General features: G+C 38.0%; 7 protein-coding genes across 7 annotated transcripts; 4 read left to right on the top strand and 3 right to left on the bottom strand.

Moving 5' to 3' along the window:
* Window positions 1–3,523: 3,523 nt before the first annotated feature.
* Window positions 3,524–5,212, top strand: DI49_0693 (CHA4-like protein; the record flags this gene model as incomplete). The annotated part of the gene is made up of 1 exon (XM_018363920.1): window positions 3,524–5,212. The coding sequence occupies one exon, from the start codon at window positions 3,524–3,526 to the stop codon at window positions 5,210–5,212; it is 1,689 nt and encodes a 562-aa protein (XP_018224049.1).
* Window positions 5,213–5,253: 41 nt separating this feature from the next.
* DI49_0692 (aspartate aminotransferase family protein) lies at window positions 5,254–6,573 on the bottom strand (the record flags this gene model as incomplete). The annotated part of the gene is made up of 1 exon (XM_018363919.1): window positions 5,254–6,573. The coding sequence occupies one exon, from the start codon at window positions 6,571–6,573 to the stop codon at window positions 5,254–5,256; it is 1,320 nt and encodes a 439-aa protein (XP_018224048.1).
* A 5,727-nt stretch (window positions 6,574–12,300) lies between these two features.
* Window positions 12,301–13,455, top strand: KRE28 (Kre28p; the record flags this gene model as incomplete). The annotated part of the gene is made up of 1 exon (XM_018363918.1): window positions 12,301–13,455. One exon carries the CDS (start codon window positions 12,301–12,303, stop codon window positions 13,453–13,455), a length of 1,155 nt encoding a protein of 384 aa, XP_018224047.1.
* A 64-nt stretch (window positions 13,456–13,519) lies between these two features.
* Window positions 13,520–14,623, bottom strand: CAB1 (pantothenate kinase; the record flags this gene model as incomplete). The annotated part of the gene is made up of 1 exon (XM_018363917.1): window positions 13,520–14,623. One exon carries the CDS (start codon window positions 14,621–14,623, stop codon window positions 13,520–13,522), a length of 1,104 nt encoding a protein of 367 aa, XP_018224046.1.
* A 471-nt stretch (window positions 14,624–15,094) lies between these two features.
* Window positions 15,095–16,072, top strand: APA2 (bifunctional AP-4-A phosphorylase/ADP sulfurylase; the record flags this gene model as incomplete). Its single annotated transcript, XM_018363916.1, has 1 exon — window positions 15,095–16,072. The coding sequence occupies one exon, from the start codon at window positions 15,095–15,097 to the stop codon at window positions 16,070–16,072; it is 978 nt and encodes a 325-aa protein (XP_018224045.1).
* A 235-nt stretch (window positions 16,073–16,307) lies between these two features.
* Window positions 16,308–16,691, top strand: QCR7 (ubiquinol--cytochrome-c reductase subunit 7; the record flags this gene model as incomplete). Its single annotated transcript, XM_018363915.1, has 1 exon — window positions 16,308–16,691. One exon carries the CDS (start codon window positions 16,308–16,310, stop codon window positions 16,689–16,691), a length of 384 nt encoding a protein of 127 aa, XP_018224044.1.
* Window positions 16,692–17,036: 345 nt separating this feature from the next.
* On the bottom strand, window positions 17,037–18,290 carry HLR1 (Hlr1p; the record flags this gene model as incomplete). Its single annotated transcript, XM_018363914.1, has 1 exon — window positions 17,037–18,290. One exon carries the CDS (start codon window positions 18,288–18,290, stop codon window positions 17,037–17,039), a length of 1,254 nt encoding a protein of 417 aa, XP_018224043.1.
* Window positions 18,291–18,416: the final 126 nt, after the last annotated feature.

The following is an 18,416-nucleotide window of genomic DNA, read 5'->3' as shown; positions in this document are numbered from 1 at the left end:
ATTAATTCTTACCAACACTTCGATTATCGTTTATACTTATCTCATCCACCTCAAATTCACTTAACCATCTATAAATGCCCCTTCCCAGCTTTCTCTACCATACCACCACATTATCGCCATATACGGCACGAACCTCACCACTAAACACCCAGAACATTTTCACATTTGATTTATCGCCCGGCCACCAAACTCTGCCCCCCACTAAATACGATGTTTTACATCATATATCCGCTTAAAACATCTCAATATTTTCACAATTGCACTTATAGCATCAAATATCAATTATCTTCACCACCTCTCCTCCATCACTACAATATACCCTCACATAATATAGACTATATCCTCATTACTGCTTCTTATTATGATGCTATAACCACCATTCATCTTTATCTATATAATACCATATACCCTCACTATCTCTATACAATCATATACCATCACTTTCCCCCTGATATTCCCTAATATCACACACCATACTATATATCCAGATACCTACTACCATCACTCTATACATACCATAATTCATCACCCTACCTACTTCCAATAGAATATTATACCATTATCGATATAATACGATATAATAGTACCCTATACCATCACTCACTAATCATCACATACCATACCTCATTATAATATTATCATAATACCGTCTCTCTTCACACATCTCTCTCCATATCTCCCATACCATATACCATCACATTCAATATCCCATAGCATACTTCATTATCCTGACCAGTCTCAATAAAATATCATATCCCATACCATATATGTAGCATAACATATCTACGGATTAAATAATGCCAAATACTCTACACATCATCCTACCATTCACGCGAAAATATTATTCTAAAAGTAGCACACATTCCTATGGACGCTAAAAAATTACATTTCGTATTTTACATTTTACTCTATTTATTCACTTTTCATTTTTACCGGCGTACTTTTACGTTTACTAATTCCATACAAGTATTACTGCATAGCTGCACCTAAACGGTAATTTTTCATGCTCTTATTCCCTAATGACATGAAAACAGACCCACAGGACATTGAGCCACCGCATACGCCCATCTCACTCATCTTACCTTCTCTCATTATTACCACTTACTTAGCCGCCCAGCTGATATGGCTTGCATGTGCGGCTGAACGCTTTTTCTTGGGTAACGCGTTCCGACTGGATCATGTGACAGTCATGTGACCATGCTCAACTAAACTCTATTTACTCGTAAAGATGAGATATCAAAAACTGCCGGCGCAAGCCCGGCCGGGTACTTCCGGCCACCCCTTTTTGAAAAGGACCCCACTCGGGGCTCTTTTGTTAAAATTATCCGCGGGCGTTCCTTTAAATGACCGCCTTCCTGCGCGCTTCTTAGTGAATTGGGCATCTTCTTGTGCCTGATGAGTCGGATCCGCCCAAAGGCGCTTTGAGCGGAACTCCATTCTGACACTACTTACTGCTTATTTACTTTTTCTAAATATTAATTAAGCTATTATCTAAGCATAGTGCACGTAGACTTTTTTCTCCCTGAAATATATACACAAAACTACCAGGAGGCTTGAGTTGGAAAACTAAATCTCTTGAACGTTGAACTTCCGCATAACCAGCATGAAAGATACTGAAATCGAAGATGATGAGAGTGTAGATTTTTTATCTTCTTAACGTCTTGAAGCCCAAAATATACCATTACCAAAGAATGTCTTTAAAAATTTCTTTACCTGGTTCTGCTATCAGATTTATAAATCCCTCGCATTTCGTATCTGGCTATTGTTACGGTTGCCGTTTAGCGTAAGACTGTTCCAGGTACTGACATCTAAGACTGGAAACCCATTGTACTACATTTCAACTCTTACATGTATGAAAACAAACTTTGGAATAATAAATACTTTTTTTTGACAGTTTGCTTTGCTACGAATCATTTAGAACATCCATTCTAGAACCATTTTCTTTGAGAAAAGACCGCAATGCAAGGGTCAAGTCATTCAAGGATTCAGTGCCGTACATCGAAGAGGCTTTGAAAGTTTACTTGGCAAAAGTAGATAAACAATGGAATCAAATCTGTTGTGAAAATTCAACGAGTGTTATCAACTTGGAAGACGTCCCTCTTCCTAAGCAATTATACCGCTTTAAGGCTGTCTGGACTTTCAAAACAACTATGAATCGTCGTTACTTTCTATCAGTCCTTCATTTCTTGGCTAAAACATTTGATTTCTGGAATCATGGTGTTTTATTTAATGCCGCTAAGCTCGGTGTTAATTTTTCCATATTGACAAAAGGTTATCAAGTTTCAAGAGTTCACCGTATGAAAATAGAAGACAAAAAGAAATATCTTTCAGCTATTATTAATGAGCAAGAAATTGGTACTAATAGATGGGACCAAATTGCAAAGAAAATGAATGAGTATCTGTTTGAGCAGAAAGTTTACAGTAATAAAGAGTTTTTCTTCGACGGAATTGATTGTAAGCGATTCTTTGACTGTAACTTTTCCAGTCTCTTATTTTCAAAGAAATCTGCGCCACCTTTTTCATCAAATGCTGAACTATGGCCATATATCAAGGAAGCGCAATTGGCTTGTGGCGATGAATCCTCGTAAATATTAAGGCGCAGTGGTGTTGCTGTAGGTCCGAGATTCCTTTCTCTTTTGGATTCGAATGAGTGATGCAGTGTTCTCACATCTTCTAACTATCTTGATATACCGTTTCCATATCATTAGATTCACCTAAAGAATTAGCCTTCATCTTTGTCTCTTTCATCGCTGTCTCGTATCATCACTGTCTCCTGTCATCACATACCTTCCTTTTGTCATAATATCACAGAATATTTACTATGATACAATATGATTCCATCACATATTCCTAAGGATGATGCAATTCATAATGTCACTGACTCTTAGTACTTCAGTATCATATTTTAACAATTTTATATTACCTGGTCTTTAAACAACTCCGCCAGCACAACACATCACGCAAGAGCGGACCTTCTAAGAATTGCCAACGCACACCCAGTCGGGTACTCCTGGACTGAAATAACACACCAATACATGGCCATCTCATCTTGCAGCTATCTTCCTGCTGTGACTTTCCTAATCTGAACAGCATTCAACGCAGTCTGCATCCCTGGCATGAAAACCACCTATCGCCGGCCTTTCCCAAAAGGGTAACATTCTGTTATTAAGTCTTCGAGCGCCAAGATAATAAACCACCCACACCCACATCGAAAGGCCTTCAAGATATAGATCCTTCTTTCTACTGCTAATCTACTTCTGTCGAATATAACTCTCTATCATTGAAAAGGGAGATAACTAACATGAGTCGGAACGGATCTACTGAAAAGGGAGCTCAACTAATATGAGCCAGAACGGATTTACTCATTCAAAACGATTAGCGTACGTTACTTCTTTACATTATATTTCCTTTGAGTAAACAATATACTGACAAAGGTCACCTCTTTCCTATCTACAGATGCCAAAGCTGCCGAAAGAGGCGAAGAAAATGTGATTTGGATGTTCCCTGTACTAGTTGCACTAGAATGGGCGTAACTTGCGTTCCAGTGTATCTCGACTGTAGAAAGATAAAGAGAAATAAAGGCTACGTAAAAGCCTTGGAAAATTACGCGGTTCATTTAGAAAACTCCCTAGTGAGAATGAAGGAAACGAATAACAACGATATTAGGCAGGACATATTGGATTCAGTATCTTTAGATAGCTCATTGCACTCTATTCCACAGGAAACCCAGGCACCAGTTCCATCGACTGCAGATTCAATAGAAAATGGTACAACACAGTTTTACATTGGTCCAATCATCCCAGGTAGCAGTGCATTCCCTAATGAATCGCTAGCAATTACAAGTAACCAACTTCCTCCAGGGGTCAATGAGGAAGACTCAGGTATATCTTCTGATAAGTATAGGACCTTAGCCAGAAGTCCTTTTATTATCTTGTCTCTTTCTTTGTTTTTTAAGTGGTTGTATCCAAGTCATTACTTCTTCGTTTATAGAGAAGCCCTTCTTTCTGCATTCTTTCAGGATAAACACTCAAAAAGTTATTATTGTTCAGAAGAATTGATATATGCAATTGTTGCTTTAGGTTCCAAAATAACTAACAAATCTGATGAGCTATATCGGAAATCAGTGAAGTACTATAGCTTTTCAAAACAGATAGTTTTGAAAAAAGTTTTCCAGACTAGATATTATTCATCTGGGAAACTAAAATCCTCTTCATCAAAATTGGCCCTTATCCAGAGTTTGTTGTGCCTCGCATTCTATGATATGGGAAGAGGTGAAAATTCTTCCGCTTGGTATTTTTCTGGATTGGCTTTTAGAATTGTTCATGAAATCGGCCTACATCTAGATCCTGCTGCTTTAAGTGGCGCATACGAGGGAGACTTGACTCAAATGGATATCGAAGTTCGAGTAAGAATTTATTGGGGATGCTATTTAGTGGATCACTTTATGGCTGAATTATATGGTAAGTCAACCATTCTAAGGTTGTCAAATTCTACTGTTCCAGAGACGGATGAATTGCCAGATATCAAAGAGGGCTTCGAGGAATACATGTATTCTGATCCGGATAAACCGCTACTCGTGGCTACTCCGGTAAAAAGGTTAATTGTTCTATCAAGAATTGCAGAGTTGTATGCCAACGAGAGCATCATTCCATCGAAAAGTATATCGGAAAGGAAGAAAGACCTTTCAGACTTCAACAGGGATATACAACAGTGGAGACTTAATCTGCCAAAGGAATTGGCATGGACAACCGAAACATTAACTACAGAAGAAGATTTTGATCCTACCATATCTTTTGTGTGGTATCATTATTATATGGTACTGATCTCTTACAATAAACCTTTTGTTTCCGATTTTAATGAAAGCAGGCAACTCATTGAAGACGTCATAACAGATTTATTTTACTTACTAAAGAATTGGATATCCAAATATCATACCTTTGAAAAATGTAGCATTCAAATGGTTACTACTGCCATATTAGCCCTCCAATGTATAAATAGTGAGAAAATTTGCAACAGGTATTACGGCTACTTTATTAACTTTCTAAAATCGCCCACTATAAACTACGAATTTTCGCCCGAACTTTTTGAAGATAAAGCTGCTGAATCACTTTGTGTACTTAACCTTTCAGATGATACTAACCTCCTGTTAAATGATAACTCGGATTTGTCATTGTTGAGCGAAATTGATGCACTGATAAATAAACACATATAAAAACTAAAAGAACTTCCAGCTTAAAATGGAGAGTAAAGTACTTAGCCTAAAATTTCTTCTAAACTTTTACTAAAAATGGCCACACCTTGCATGATTTCTTCTTTAGAAACAGTGATAGGAGGCGCAATTCTCAATACACCGCCGAACGCGGGGACAGATATCAAGTTGGCCGAGAGTCCAAGTTCCATCATCGTATCGGCTAGTCTTTCAGCTAGTTCTCCGTCAGCTTCTTTGGTTTCCGGCTTGATGATCTCAACACCAGTCATCAAGCCACGGCCCCTAACATCTCCAATTTGTTTATAGATGTTCTGCAACTGTCTCAATTCTGATCTGAATAGAGCCCCCATTTCTGCAGAGCTTTGGATCAAATTGTCTCGAATTACAATATCCAAGACCTTTGCACCAACTGCACATGGTAGTGGATCGTTTACATGGGTAGTGTAGAACAAAAAACGCTCATCAGCAGCCTTCTGTGCTATTTTGTCAGAAGTAACTACAGCTGATAACGGTAAACCGTTTCCTAAGGTTTTGCTTAGCGTCAAAATGTCTGGAACAATACCAGAGGCTTCAAACCCAAACATCGAACCACATCTGCCGATAGCTGTCTGAGCTTCATCCACAATCAAAAGCATTCCTCTCTTTTTACAATGGGTGTATAAACTTTTCAAGTAACCATCTGGAAGAACGATCATACCACCAGAACTCATGACAGGTTCTACAATAACGGCGGCTAAGGAACCCACAGAAGCTGCGTCAATCAAACTGAACCCATAGTCCATCTCTGTTTCCCAATCATAGGATCCATCTTGCTTCCGAAAAATAGATCTGTATGCATTTGGAGCTGGCAAAATCAAGTTTCCAGGCATTGTAGGGCCGTGGTTCTTCCGGCCATCCTGATAGGTTGTTCCACCAGATACTCCTGTCATGCCGTGCCACGATAATGATAATCCGACAACTTCAAATTTCCCAGTGTATACTTTGGCTAACTTTATGGCTGCCTCGTTTGCTTCGGAGCCAGTACTCAAGAACATAGCTTTATCTAACCCTTTTGGAAGCAGGTTGGTGAGTTTCTCTGCTAATTCCAAAACTGGGGGAGACAACATAGCACTGAACAGGTGGTCTAAATGATACGCATGTTGAGAAATTGTTTCACAGATTTCAGGGTGTCCATGCCCTAACAAAGTAGACATTTGACCAGAGGTAAAGTCAAGGATCTTTTTGTCTCCAGAGTACACATATGATCCTTCGGCGCGCGTGATAACCATAGGAGTGAACTTAGCGCCATACCCTAACAGGTATTTCGATTTATGTTGAAGATTTTCTTGAGGATACTGTTCATATGGGCTGGATGATTTTGTCATAATAATGTGTGATTTGTTGAACTTTTTTTATGCTCTATTCAAATTTTGCTCAATAGGTAAGAACTTGCTTCTCTTGTCAACCACATACTCATATTAGTGTATATATATATATGTAGCTTTTCAGGAAATTGTTACATTAGATAATGAATTTTGATTGCACAGCACGGTAATTGAATTGCTATCAGTAAACTTGACAGTGCTAGATTGAATATATGTGTGGACTTTTTCTCTATCCCTAAATTGTAAATAATAGCGCGAACAGTCAGCTCACCATGCGGTGGATCAATTGTCCGACGTGCGGAAGTGTGATCTGCGCGTTAACGCTTATGCGCAGATCACACTTCCGCACTTCGGAAGGAAATTTAATGTCCTATCGTCTACCATGAATGTTATTGCTAGCTGGCGAGAGCACAATATGTCAGGTTGAAGCGCAAGCGACATCAAATCGTATCATCTCGACAACCAGCTTTGTATGCAAAAAGTAAGAGAATGGTGTACAAGAAAAACTGATCAAGGAAACTCTGGGATGATCATACAGTATTATAATTGTCCATTAAGGCTGTGCAAAGATAGTAACTGCTTGAAAGGTTACTTGCCAACCTTACTTCGCCCACCATATCAGCAAAAATGCTGCTTTTCTTGTTATCGTTTTAGTAATCAAGCTTTGTAAAACTGATATTAATACATTATGTAACTAGTACTTTATCAACTTCTACTATAAGTTGGTAAGTCCATCTGATACCGAAGAATGGTGTCGTGACCTTCCATATTTTTAACGTGCCATGCAAGCTTTTATCCTAATCAGCCACATGGACGTTATTCTGCTTGTTCGAAACAGTATCTCTTTTGGAATACTATAATTCAGCTTATTAAACTAAAAATATATATATATATAATAATTCAATAATTATTCAGCTACTTTATTCTACTATCTTCTTCCATTCTTAACAGCTTGACCATAAAAGCTGTGAGATATTCATAGGAACCGTTTCCATTCAACAAAATGAGTCGCAGTTTTCCAGAAAAAAGTAATGGAAACGTTGATGTGAAAGTTATCGAATCTACAGCCTTTGGGAGGGACGTAATTGCCCAGGAACTTTGTTCTACATTTTCAAGTAACAAAGATGATAATGGAAATAGAGGCAAATATCAAATACGAGTGTGCCACTGCCCGATCGCCTTTGAAACACACACCTAAAAGCAGGTTTTTACATATGATAGCAGTTGGTGGTGCTATTGGTACAGGTATTTTTTGTTGGTAGCGGCAAAGCCTTACGGACTACAGGTCCTGCCAAAATCCTGATTGAATGGGCAGTTACAAGTACTATGATATATTGTATGGTCATTGCTGTTGGTGAATTGGCTGTTGTTTTCCCTGTTTCTGGTAGGTTTACCACCTATGCGACCAGGTTCATTGATGAAGTTTTCGGTGTTGCAATTAATTACAACTACATGATACAGTGGCTAGTTACTTTGCCAGTAAAAACTTTCCCCACCTTTATAACCGTTAATTACTGGGGTAATCGGTGTGGCAGGTTTTTAATCTGAAAATCCAAGAAAATCAGTTCCAGGTGCTGCTAAACAAGTTTTTTTGGAGAATTACTTTGTTCTAGGTTGTTTGCTTTCTATTGATCGGCTTGCTAGCCCCTTACAATGATAAGCGTCTAATCGGCGCTTGATCCGTAGATGCTGCCGCTTCCACTTTTGTTATTTCAATAGTGAATCAAGGTATTAGACGTTTACCAAGCGCTACTAAGGTTGTCATAATGATTTCCGTTCTGTCTGTTGGTAATTCTTCTATGTATCTTTGTTCTGGAACATCAACTGTATTAGTTGAACAGGGTTTCTACCAGAAATAGTTGCGTATATTGACCGTAGCAGTAGGCCTTTGGTTTCAATTGGTATCGCTTCTGCTTTCGGCTTGATCGCTTTTGTAGCTGAATCTTCTCATGAGAGAGAAATAAGTAATTAGCTACTCCCTCTCTCTGGTTTATATCCTCTCTGTTTTTTTTGGTCTGCTATATGTATTTGTCACGTTCGACTTCGTTGAGCTTTGGTTGCCCAAGGAAGAAGTTGTGATGAACTGCCATTCGTGTCTACTGTTGGTGTTGGGGGTTCTTATTGGGGAATCTTCATGTTCTTATGTTGTTCGCGCAGTTTTACGTCGGTTTACTCCCAGCGGGAGCTTCGCCTAACGCAAAAGATTCTTTATGGTTTATCTTTTATTTCTAGTTGTTATAGCATTCTACATTTTCACAAAATATGGAAAAAGTACTGGAAATCATATATTAAAGCTGAAGATACGATTATGGAAGAAGGGAAGTCGACCGGGAGCTGCTAAAACATGAAGTTGCTACTGAAAGGCTGAATTGGCAGCAAGATCAATACGGTATCGGTGCTGGAAATTCTGGTGTTAGGCGCTTAGTACGTACATGTGTATCATCTTAGAATATACCATTGTCGAATGAGGGAAAAAATCTATCACCAAGCGAACTCCGTTTCATTTTGTGAGTTTACTACCTTCACAGAGCGGCTAAAATCTAAAACTATGATTTGTGTTGTGTTAAAACCTGACATAATTTTGCTCAAACAAATACTGAGAAACCAGATATCTTTTTACAGGGCCGTTCTGATGAATTTAGGGTAAGGATGTACCACGAAATACTACCGTAAAGTCTATGAAACAAAATACATTCTTTCTAATGGGGGATACTTGCCTTTTGATAATGGAAATTAGTATTTTCTTACCAAAGGCTGACTAGCTGAAACTGCTTTATATCCTCAATGCTCTGATATGGAGGTCGAGCCAAAACGCTTAGTACCTCACAGGATTGCTTTAGAGTTCAAAGCCACATCAGTGTGATACTGTGCTTAGAGAAGATACCATTAAACGTTTTTCATTAGATACGTCATATTGGGTTGATCTCTTGTTTTCTTGTTTTTTTCGTAGGTTTCATTTATTTGGTGATAACTAAAAAGCACATAAGCTATAATATCCAAGACGCAATTCTGGACGGATGTAAAAATGTTTAAAATCATTAGAGTGGAAGCCTGTTCTTTGGCCCATGGGGATGTAGAATAATGATTCAGTCTGAGAACTACTGGGTACAAAATGACGATGGGTGGACATATTTGAAATAAGCGAAGAGCATTTAACTGAGACAATTAACTATTGACAAAAATTTCATACAACGGGAGAATTATAGCACGAAAACTGGTTGCACCTTTTTCAACAACGCTTTCTAATATGCGTGTCTGCTTCCTTCATAAAAAAAGCATTTAACAGTACCCCCATCACTTCAACTCATGGGTGGCAGGGCAGTTTTCTGAGCCATACGAAACCCATTCAACTTTTAACTGATCTTGCAAATTTTAAAACGGATAGAGAATTCCTTTGAAGTCATTTTTCCTTCTCTTCCAGGCTTGATCTTTCTCATTGCCTTAAAAATGGTTCAATAAACAATGAAACGCTCAAAGATAACTGGCTAAAATTCACGGAGATTAGTCTAGTCAAAAAAAATACATTGCCGTTATAAGCTCAAGTGCTTCTTGGTGTCTAGGCCTTAAATATTGCAGCAATTCAGTCAGAACTCCCTTAACCGACGTCAAAACTGTTCGATAATTGCTCGGCCAGCACCAGTTCGAAAGCTCATCTTCAAGATCGCGCCTAATTGGCTTCTTTAGTATTTGCATCACCGAGCTGTTTACAGCTAGAACCGTACTCAAGGAAATGAATATATTATTGCATTTCTCCTCAATTTGGGTAAGAGAAATTGCGGGGCAGAAATATGCTTAGTAATAGGGTACGTTCTTATGATCTATAGTCACCACTATGGACTTTTCTAGGTGCTTTGCCGCACGCAAAAACATGTCCACCATATGTACATGACTTTCTGTTTTCATGAAATATCCCTTGGCGTTTTATAGTGTACAAGTAATACCAGTCGATCACTGCACATTGAGCGAATTCCCCATAGTAGCCTTTTCTTTAGAATATTCCATATCGGCCAGAAAAGCAGGAGCCTGCTATCACATAGTTGCTAAATCTACCTTATATGTGGGAGTTGGCAGAAATAACTTGGTATAAGGGGTCTCAAAAGGGTTCGTGCGGGGCATGGGATATTTTAAGATACAGGTTTTAAAGTTCTGCTTTTTTTTCTGAGCTTTTTATCTAAGCATACGAACAAAATGATCGGTATTTATCATATAATAGGTTTGACAGTAGCTTGTTCTTGTACAAAATTCTCAACTTGGACAGGACAATAGGGCAGAGCTATTCAGATGAATTTATAACGTCTCCAAAGAGAGTTTTAATATCTCTTACTTCATACAACGGTCCTTTTTATCAGGATGGTGCCAATACCGGTGTATTTGTATTGGAAGTCTTGTGTCCTTTCGACACTTTCAAAAAACATGGTTTTGGAGTAGATTTTGTCTCTGAGATTGGCAAGTTTGGTGGGGATGAACATTTCTTGCCCAAACAATTTCTTGGTGGTGGCCAAGATAGGATGGATTTTGAAACGAAGAGCTCTGTATTCAATAAGGCGCTGACAAGAATTAAGAAACCCAAGGAAATTAGTGTCGACAACTACCAAATATATTTTTGCATCCGCTGGCCATGGTGCTTTACTTGATTACCCGAAGACCAAAGATTTATAAGACATTGCATATGAAAGCCACGCTAATGGTAGTGTAATTGCCACTATCTGTTATGAGCATGCTCTCTTCGATGGTTTAACAGGGAAAGTAACAGGAAAACCGTTGACTGAGGCAAGTCTATAACTGGCTTCACATTTGTGGGTGAAGTTTCTTTGGGCGTTGACGATTTCTTGAAGGCTAAGAATTTAGCATCTGTTGAAGATGCTGCGAGAGTATGGTGCTACACCCCGATGGCCCTTGATACGACTACTCCATTACCGAAGGTAGAATAGTTGCTGGTGTTAACCCAGTTTCGGCCCTTTCAACTGCTATAAGAGCTATCAACGCTCTGAAAAGCGAATCGAATATCGGAAGTTAATCTTTCTATAAGTACCTCATAGGAATTTCTAGAGCGTTCACAGTAACATAGGATCTCAAATCTAAGATAAAATATGTATTCAAAAAGGATACTAGATCAGGATGATCTTTAGAAATGATTTTTTTTTTCTATTAGATGAGACTATGATAGTGTTCTTAAGTAAGTTGAACTTTTTTGGCTGCTCTCAGAATGGACTGGTATACGTTGCACTTTTTACTACCATCTACAAACAGTTCTAGCAGTTTAAAGCTCTCTTGGGAAACGCCTATCCAGGGACGTTCAATTATGATCTTGGATTAAATGCTCTATTTGGTGGAAGTCGATAAAAGAGCGACTCCTAAATATGTTAAATTATATACAATCAACATAACCCTTCCTTGCTGTATCGGTAGTGTTTAGTAATTTTTGTCAATAATTATGGTGTCAAACAGTTTAAGGAAACAATGGCTCAAACAACATATTTCGAGAGAGGAGTAAACCAGCGATTACGTACCGCGCTCCATCTCTCACAGTACTTTCTGAGTTAACCCCATCATGGAAAAGTAATTATGGACATTATTGTTACCAGTTAAAATTCAAGGTACAACATTTCTAATTTGCGCATGCTTTGTTTTCAAATTAAAAAAATAAACAACGCCAAAAAAATATTATTGAAAAAAAGAAAATCGCATAGTCTGAATCAAAAGATATGAAACCACCAAGAAATCGATATGGAGAGTGTGAGCACAAAGGATTACGAAGATGTTCTAAGAGATATTGAAGATACTGTTGCTCTCAACAGCGAAGAAATTCTAAATAATCAAGAATTAAGACTCAAAAATACGCTGCACGAAATTACGTCAAGCATTCTAGCAATAAGTGAAGAGAACAAGTTTGTTAATCCTCTCAGAGACGATGAAAGTCCAGGTTCAGAAAGAGATGAGGCATATGTCAATCCCAAAATTCTATCTGTAAAGATCAAAGAATTCAATAAGTTGATGGAATTATTAAAGCTAACCTACCTAGAACAGGAGACGTTAGATTACTTCTTCAGATTCACCCTGTCTTCGACGGATCCATTACAGTTAAACTCTGAAAGAGATCCTCAATTTGTGAAATTGAATAAAAGCGTTGATGATCTAAAAGACGAAATTTCAGATGTTCACGAAAGCAAGATAGAACAAATCAAAACCGAGATTCAGGATACAAGCCGTAATTTTGCTCAAAAACAAGATAAACTAAATGAGCTTTATTTGGAAGCCACGGGTGATATTGAAAATTGTTGGAACTCACTCAACGAGTTGAAACACTTCACAAACCAAGAAGATGAAAATATATCCGGAGACAAAGATTTCGTATTGAATTCAGGTGAACCTGATGATATTGTAGAGGAGACCTACGTAAATTGGCAAAATCTGCTTTCCTTAAAAAAGCAAAATCGAAAATTAACAAAAGAGCTCAAGGAATTACATGAAGTGAAAAATCAGATAATACGAAATGATAAACGATTGAACAAAGTAGATGCGGAACAGGCGACGGCCAAAGAATTAGAGCTGTGTCAGTCTATTAATTCGTTGATAAAGTTTTGGGAAAAATATTTTCTGTTCAAAGGATTAAAATCGACGACTATTATAAATTTCGAAATATTTTCTCAAATTGGGAAAGTTCAATTTGAGATAAAGGGCTTGAATTTCATAATAGTCATTTCTTTATCTGATTTGAAAAGGCCCATGATCAAAGACATTACTATTCTACAAAAGATAGGTGGGAATATAGTTACCAATGTTGAAGTTACCGGTAAACTTAGCGATAAATACCGAAATAATGACCAAATATATATTTTTCAGGCGATGGATGATATTATAAGCGAACTAACAAATGAATAAATTAATTTTCTAGATAAAGATGTATGTAATATTACCAGCAAAAGAAAAGAAAGACGAAATCTATTTACGTATCTGTCTTCTTGGTAGATGAATCACGAGACGCGCTCAGGAAAGCACCCATAGCTCCTAAGTAGCCTTCATGTTTAAGGAAGAACGCTTGCTTTGATCCTTGGGACCAAAAATTAATGGCGTAGCTTAAAGTGTTCATAGTAGTTAAATGTCCTCTGGTATAAGATCCACCAAAGTATATATTCTGCACGTTGTGAATTTTGGCTTGCAAATACGCTATTTGACCAATATTGTTTGAAATGGCGAACAGAAGGCTTTTACATATATCAGGATTTTTGAACGTTTTCCCGTTGTTTTTCTCAATAGACTCGTGTGAACAACATGATTTATTATCGTTATTACCTGAAGATTTGTCGGGGGTAATTCTATTCTGGAAGACTTTACCGAATGAGCTTGCAATCGCGGAGGACTTGAGGCCAATTTTGCTGTAATCTGTTCCATATATGTCTCCTACTAGCATATCGACGCTAGAATTGTCACCTTCTTGAGCCCAGTCGAGCATTTCGTCATAGCTTTGAGCACCGGTGATTAGTGATAGCAGACCCCAGAGAGTTCCTCCTCCTAATGAAGAACCGCCTACTCTACTAAAGTTATTTGGTTCAGTGACTTTTAATATAGAGACACCTGAGCCGATGTTAACTAAAAGGTACGGATAGATAGCTTTTGAGTCCATAGTACCGGAACTAGTGGGTATTATCATTTCACCATCTTGGTCGTTATAAGTGAAAACTTGGTCGGAAATCTCATGGATAAAGAAATCTAAACCATGGATCAAACCCTCCATTTCTTCGAACCTCGATATGCCCTTTATCTGAGAAAACTTTTCATTCAGCAAATCATAAAACTTGAAGGCACCACCACCAGTGGCAATTATATGAGTCGTTTCGTAGCTTCCATTGTTATATTCCTTGATAATTGAATGCAGAAGCTCCATGAACTTGTCGATTCTTTCAGTTTCGATGGTATAAAACATCAGCCTGTTGCTGCCTATTGGCGAGAAGACTACTTTTGCCAAAGTGCCTCCTATATCGATAGCAAGATTGAAGGTGTTGTCGCCATAATCACAATTGTACGATATCTCTTGAGTAATCCGCGGCATTGCAATACGCTTCCCATTCACTCAATTGAAACTGTAAACTTCTTACCTCCGCTAATGATTAAGTTATAATGATAGATATGCTCGAAAATCTTTGTTCTTTTCTACTCATCGTCATGTTGATGAAATAAAATTCGGCCGATATTGCGGGAAGTGCGCCAGTCGTTTAACGTCATGAAAGATTATTTAAGAAGAGCAGCCAGAGTAAAAAAAAAAAAGTGAAAACCATAATTATGAGTCAAAAGGAGGATAAATTGTAGATCATGAATAGCCGCTTTGGGCATCATTGGGGTGTTGTAAACTATAGCCTTGCGTGCTGTTAAAGTTAATTCGTGCAATAACCAATTAACCAGACCAGCATCACGTGCATGCGCATTTGTCTGCTTAGAGAGTGAATCGAACTAAAATGTGGGAAAACAAGAGCAAGAGCAAGTGAACTTTTGTATTTAGGGATAGAGGAGTAAGAAGGAAAATATGGAGGGAGACGACCTGAAGCAAAAAGTTCACGACACGTTTGTTGCGGCCGAAAAGAATGAGCACTTGAAACTAACTCATGCAGAATCCAAGAAATTAAAGGATCCGCTAACGGCAATCCAATACTGGGTGACGTTTGCCCCTTCCTTAGCTTTTAAGCCCAAGGCTAGAAAGGGTGATGATAAGAGAATCGATGACCCTTTTGCCAATCCAGATAAAGAACTAGTTGTGATAAACGATGTAAATGGTGACGGAGAGTATAAGCTACTTTTAAATAAGTTCCCTGTAGTCTCTGGACATATTCTCCTGGTGACAAGTGAGTTTAAAGATCAGCAATCAGCTTTGACACCGGTTGATTTAATGACTGCTTACAAAGTACTCTGTTCGCTCGATGGCGATGAAGATAGCGACACTTCTGAGAACAGACATTTGGCTTTTTATAACTGTGGGCCTCATAGCGGTTCCTCCCAAAATCACAAACATATACAAATTATGCAAATGCCCAAGAGGTTTATCCCTTTTCAGGACACCTTGTGTAATGGCAAGGACCATTTTTTGCCCACTTTTAACTCAGAGCCGCTACAAGACGATAGGGTTTCCTTTGCGCATTTTGTCTTGCCAATTCCAGAATCATCTGATATGGTCGACGAGGATCTTTTAGCCATGTGTTATATCTCTTTGGTGCAAAGAGCACTTACGTTTTTCCAAGATTGGAACGATGAAGCTCCGGGTCTGAGTAAGTCGTATAATGTTCTGTTGACCAAGAAATGGATCTGTGTGGTTCCAAGATCCCATGCCAAGAGTAAACCGCCCTTCTCGTTAAGCATTAACTCTACCGGGTACTGCGGCATGGTTTTAGTCAAGAACAAAGAGACACTAGACAAACTCACTGAAGAGCCTTCCCTGGTCGACAGATCATTATTCGAATGTGGATTTCCCAGTACGGCCGGCCAGAAACCGACTGAATACGACTACTAGAGTAGCTATCATACATATATATCCATCTATAAATCCGTAACGACGCTATAATTTGGTATTGACCAATCAGAAGCGATACGCTTTTTATCGGGTGACCCCGCGGGGGGCCTGATATCCCGTTATATTAAAGCAGCAATAAAAGGGAAGAGATGCAAAAACAAAAAAGCGATGTTTTGAGATCGTGAACTTATTCTGAGGAAATAGAAAGGTTATTATAAGTGCCAGAAAGAGCAAGATGCCACAATCATTTACATCCATTGTGAAAATTGGTGATTACATTTTAAAGTCACCTCTCCTATCTAAACTATGTGTCCCTGTAGCCAGCCAATTTGTGAACTTTTCAGGCTACAAGAAACTAGGGCTCAGATATGATGACTTAATCGCAGAGGAAAATCCTATTATGCAAACTGCCCTAAGAAGGTTGCCTGAAGACGAATCATATGCCAGGTCGTACAGAATAATCAGAGCTCATCAAACCGAGTTGACCCATCATTTGCTACCAAGAAACGAGTGGATCAAGGCTCAAGAAGACGTTCCTTACTTATTGCCTTATATACTAGAGGCAGAGGCTGCGGCGAAGGAAAAGGACGAATTGGATAACATAGAGATCTCTAAATAAATATGAGAACGTAAACAGAAAAAAAAGCATTAAATATTCATCTTGAAAGAAGGAAGTGAGACGCTGAGAAACCACACCATATCCCTTACTATATCTATATATTTGCGTTTGTACATAACGCCTATTCAATATTATTTATTTATCATAGTCCGACTTAAAAATTTTATTATGACATCATAACATTATTATGTATATTATTAAATTTGGGTATCTATTAGTATTTATTTGCTTTATAATCATGCAGATTGTGGGTATAACTTGATATTATTATTATTATTATTGTTATTAGTATTATTATTATTGTTATTAGTATTATTATTATTATTATTATTATTGTTATTGTTGTTATTTCTTAGTGGAAAACAATTTGGCAAAAATTTTAAATCTTCCGCGTCTTTTAAAGGATATTTTTTCATACTGGCTTGGACTGAGCTCACTGTTCCTGTCAGTGGACACAGATTCTTGTTTTGTTGGAAAAATGACACCTTCGCCGGATTTAGAAATTTCATTGTATACATGCAGGGGTTCTCCGAGTAGGATTTCTTCTGGGATGCTTTCTTCTTCATCGACGCTTTGTTTTTCAGAATCAAGAATAGAGGAAGACAATGATGTTATTGGGTCGAAATCCTCAGTGAGAGATGCTATATCGTAATTCTGAGATTGAAAGTTGAAACCATTGATGTATTTTCCATCTTTAGGAAAACAATTTTTCATCGAAGACGATTGCGGGGTCGATCTAATCCTTTCAGTAGAAGTTATTTGTAGATTATCAACATCCTGGATTAACGTTGATGCAGGGGTATCCAGATCATAAAGAACATCATCGAGGTAATTGCCGTTGATTGCATTAATTCTGCCTGCAGTATTGATATTACAGGATACAGGAGTAATGGATCTGGAAGAAAATAAGGAAGTAATGGAACTCTGCTTCGTTAAAGTTTGCGAATCTGTGGGTCTTTCATCGCTGCTTAAGGGCAAATATCTTGTAGAATTATAGTATCTCTGCTTTTGTGCTTGAATTTTTAATGAATTGTAACTTTTAGCATTTTCCAGTGGCCTCTTCTTATCCTTGTCCATGCATGTAGACAAAGAGCTTGAAGATGGTTTTATGGGTCCCAATAGTTGAGAATTAGTTTCATCTTCATCTATTTCCTCATTTATAGTTAATTCTGGTACGGAACTACCTTTATGGAAAGAATAGAAATCGTCTAATTTTACTGGAACAGATTTCGTCTTTCGGTGCGATTTAAACATTTTTGGATTATCGGTAAATACATCATCTAAATCAATGATAGCGTCCGGCACTCCTTTAATTGGTGATGTATATGTAGATTCTCCACTAATAAAAAACCTTGGGCTCGGAGAACATATCAATGCCGAATCGTTAGGTACCGTCAGCTTTGCGCTATTTGCTATTGTCGACAAATCTTCAAAAGTGGGTGAGTCGTATGCAGAAGGTAAAGCAGGAGCAGAAGTCGGCTGTTTCAGAAATTCAAAATCTCCAGATATAGCAAAGGATCTCTTGTGACGATGTCTATTTCTTGGGGGAGTGGAAAACTCTTTCGATTGGGGAGGAGGTGGGGGTAGTAGGTTTTCCATTTCAGTTGTTAGAAGACAATGAAAACGAAACGAAAGCGCAAAAAATAATATAGAAAATAAAGGAATATAATAAATTCAACTTTGAAGTGAGAGTAAAGCAAATGGAAGAGTTTGTTTTTTTTTTAA

Source organism: Saccharomyces eubayanus, chromosome II (assembly GCF_001298625.1).
Source record: "Saccharomyces eubayanus strain FM1318 chromosome II, whole genome shotgun sequence".
NCBI classification, from domain to species: Eukaryota; Fungi; Ascomycota; class Saccharomycetes; order Saccharomycetales; family Saccharomycetaceae; genus Saccharomyces; species Saccharomyces eubayanus.
Note: the sequence above shows the minus strand (reverse complement) of the source record. Positions and strands in the feature narration are given on the sequence as shown.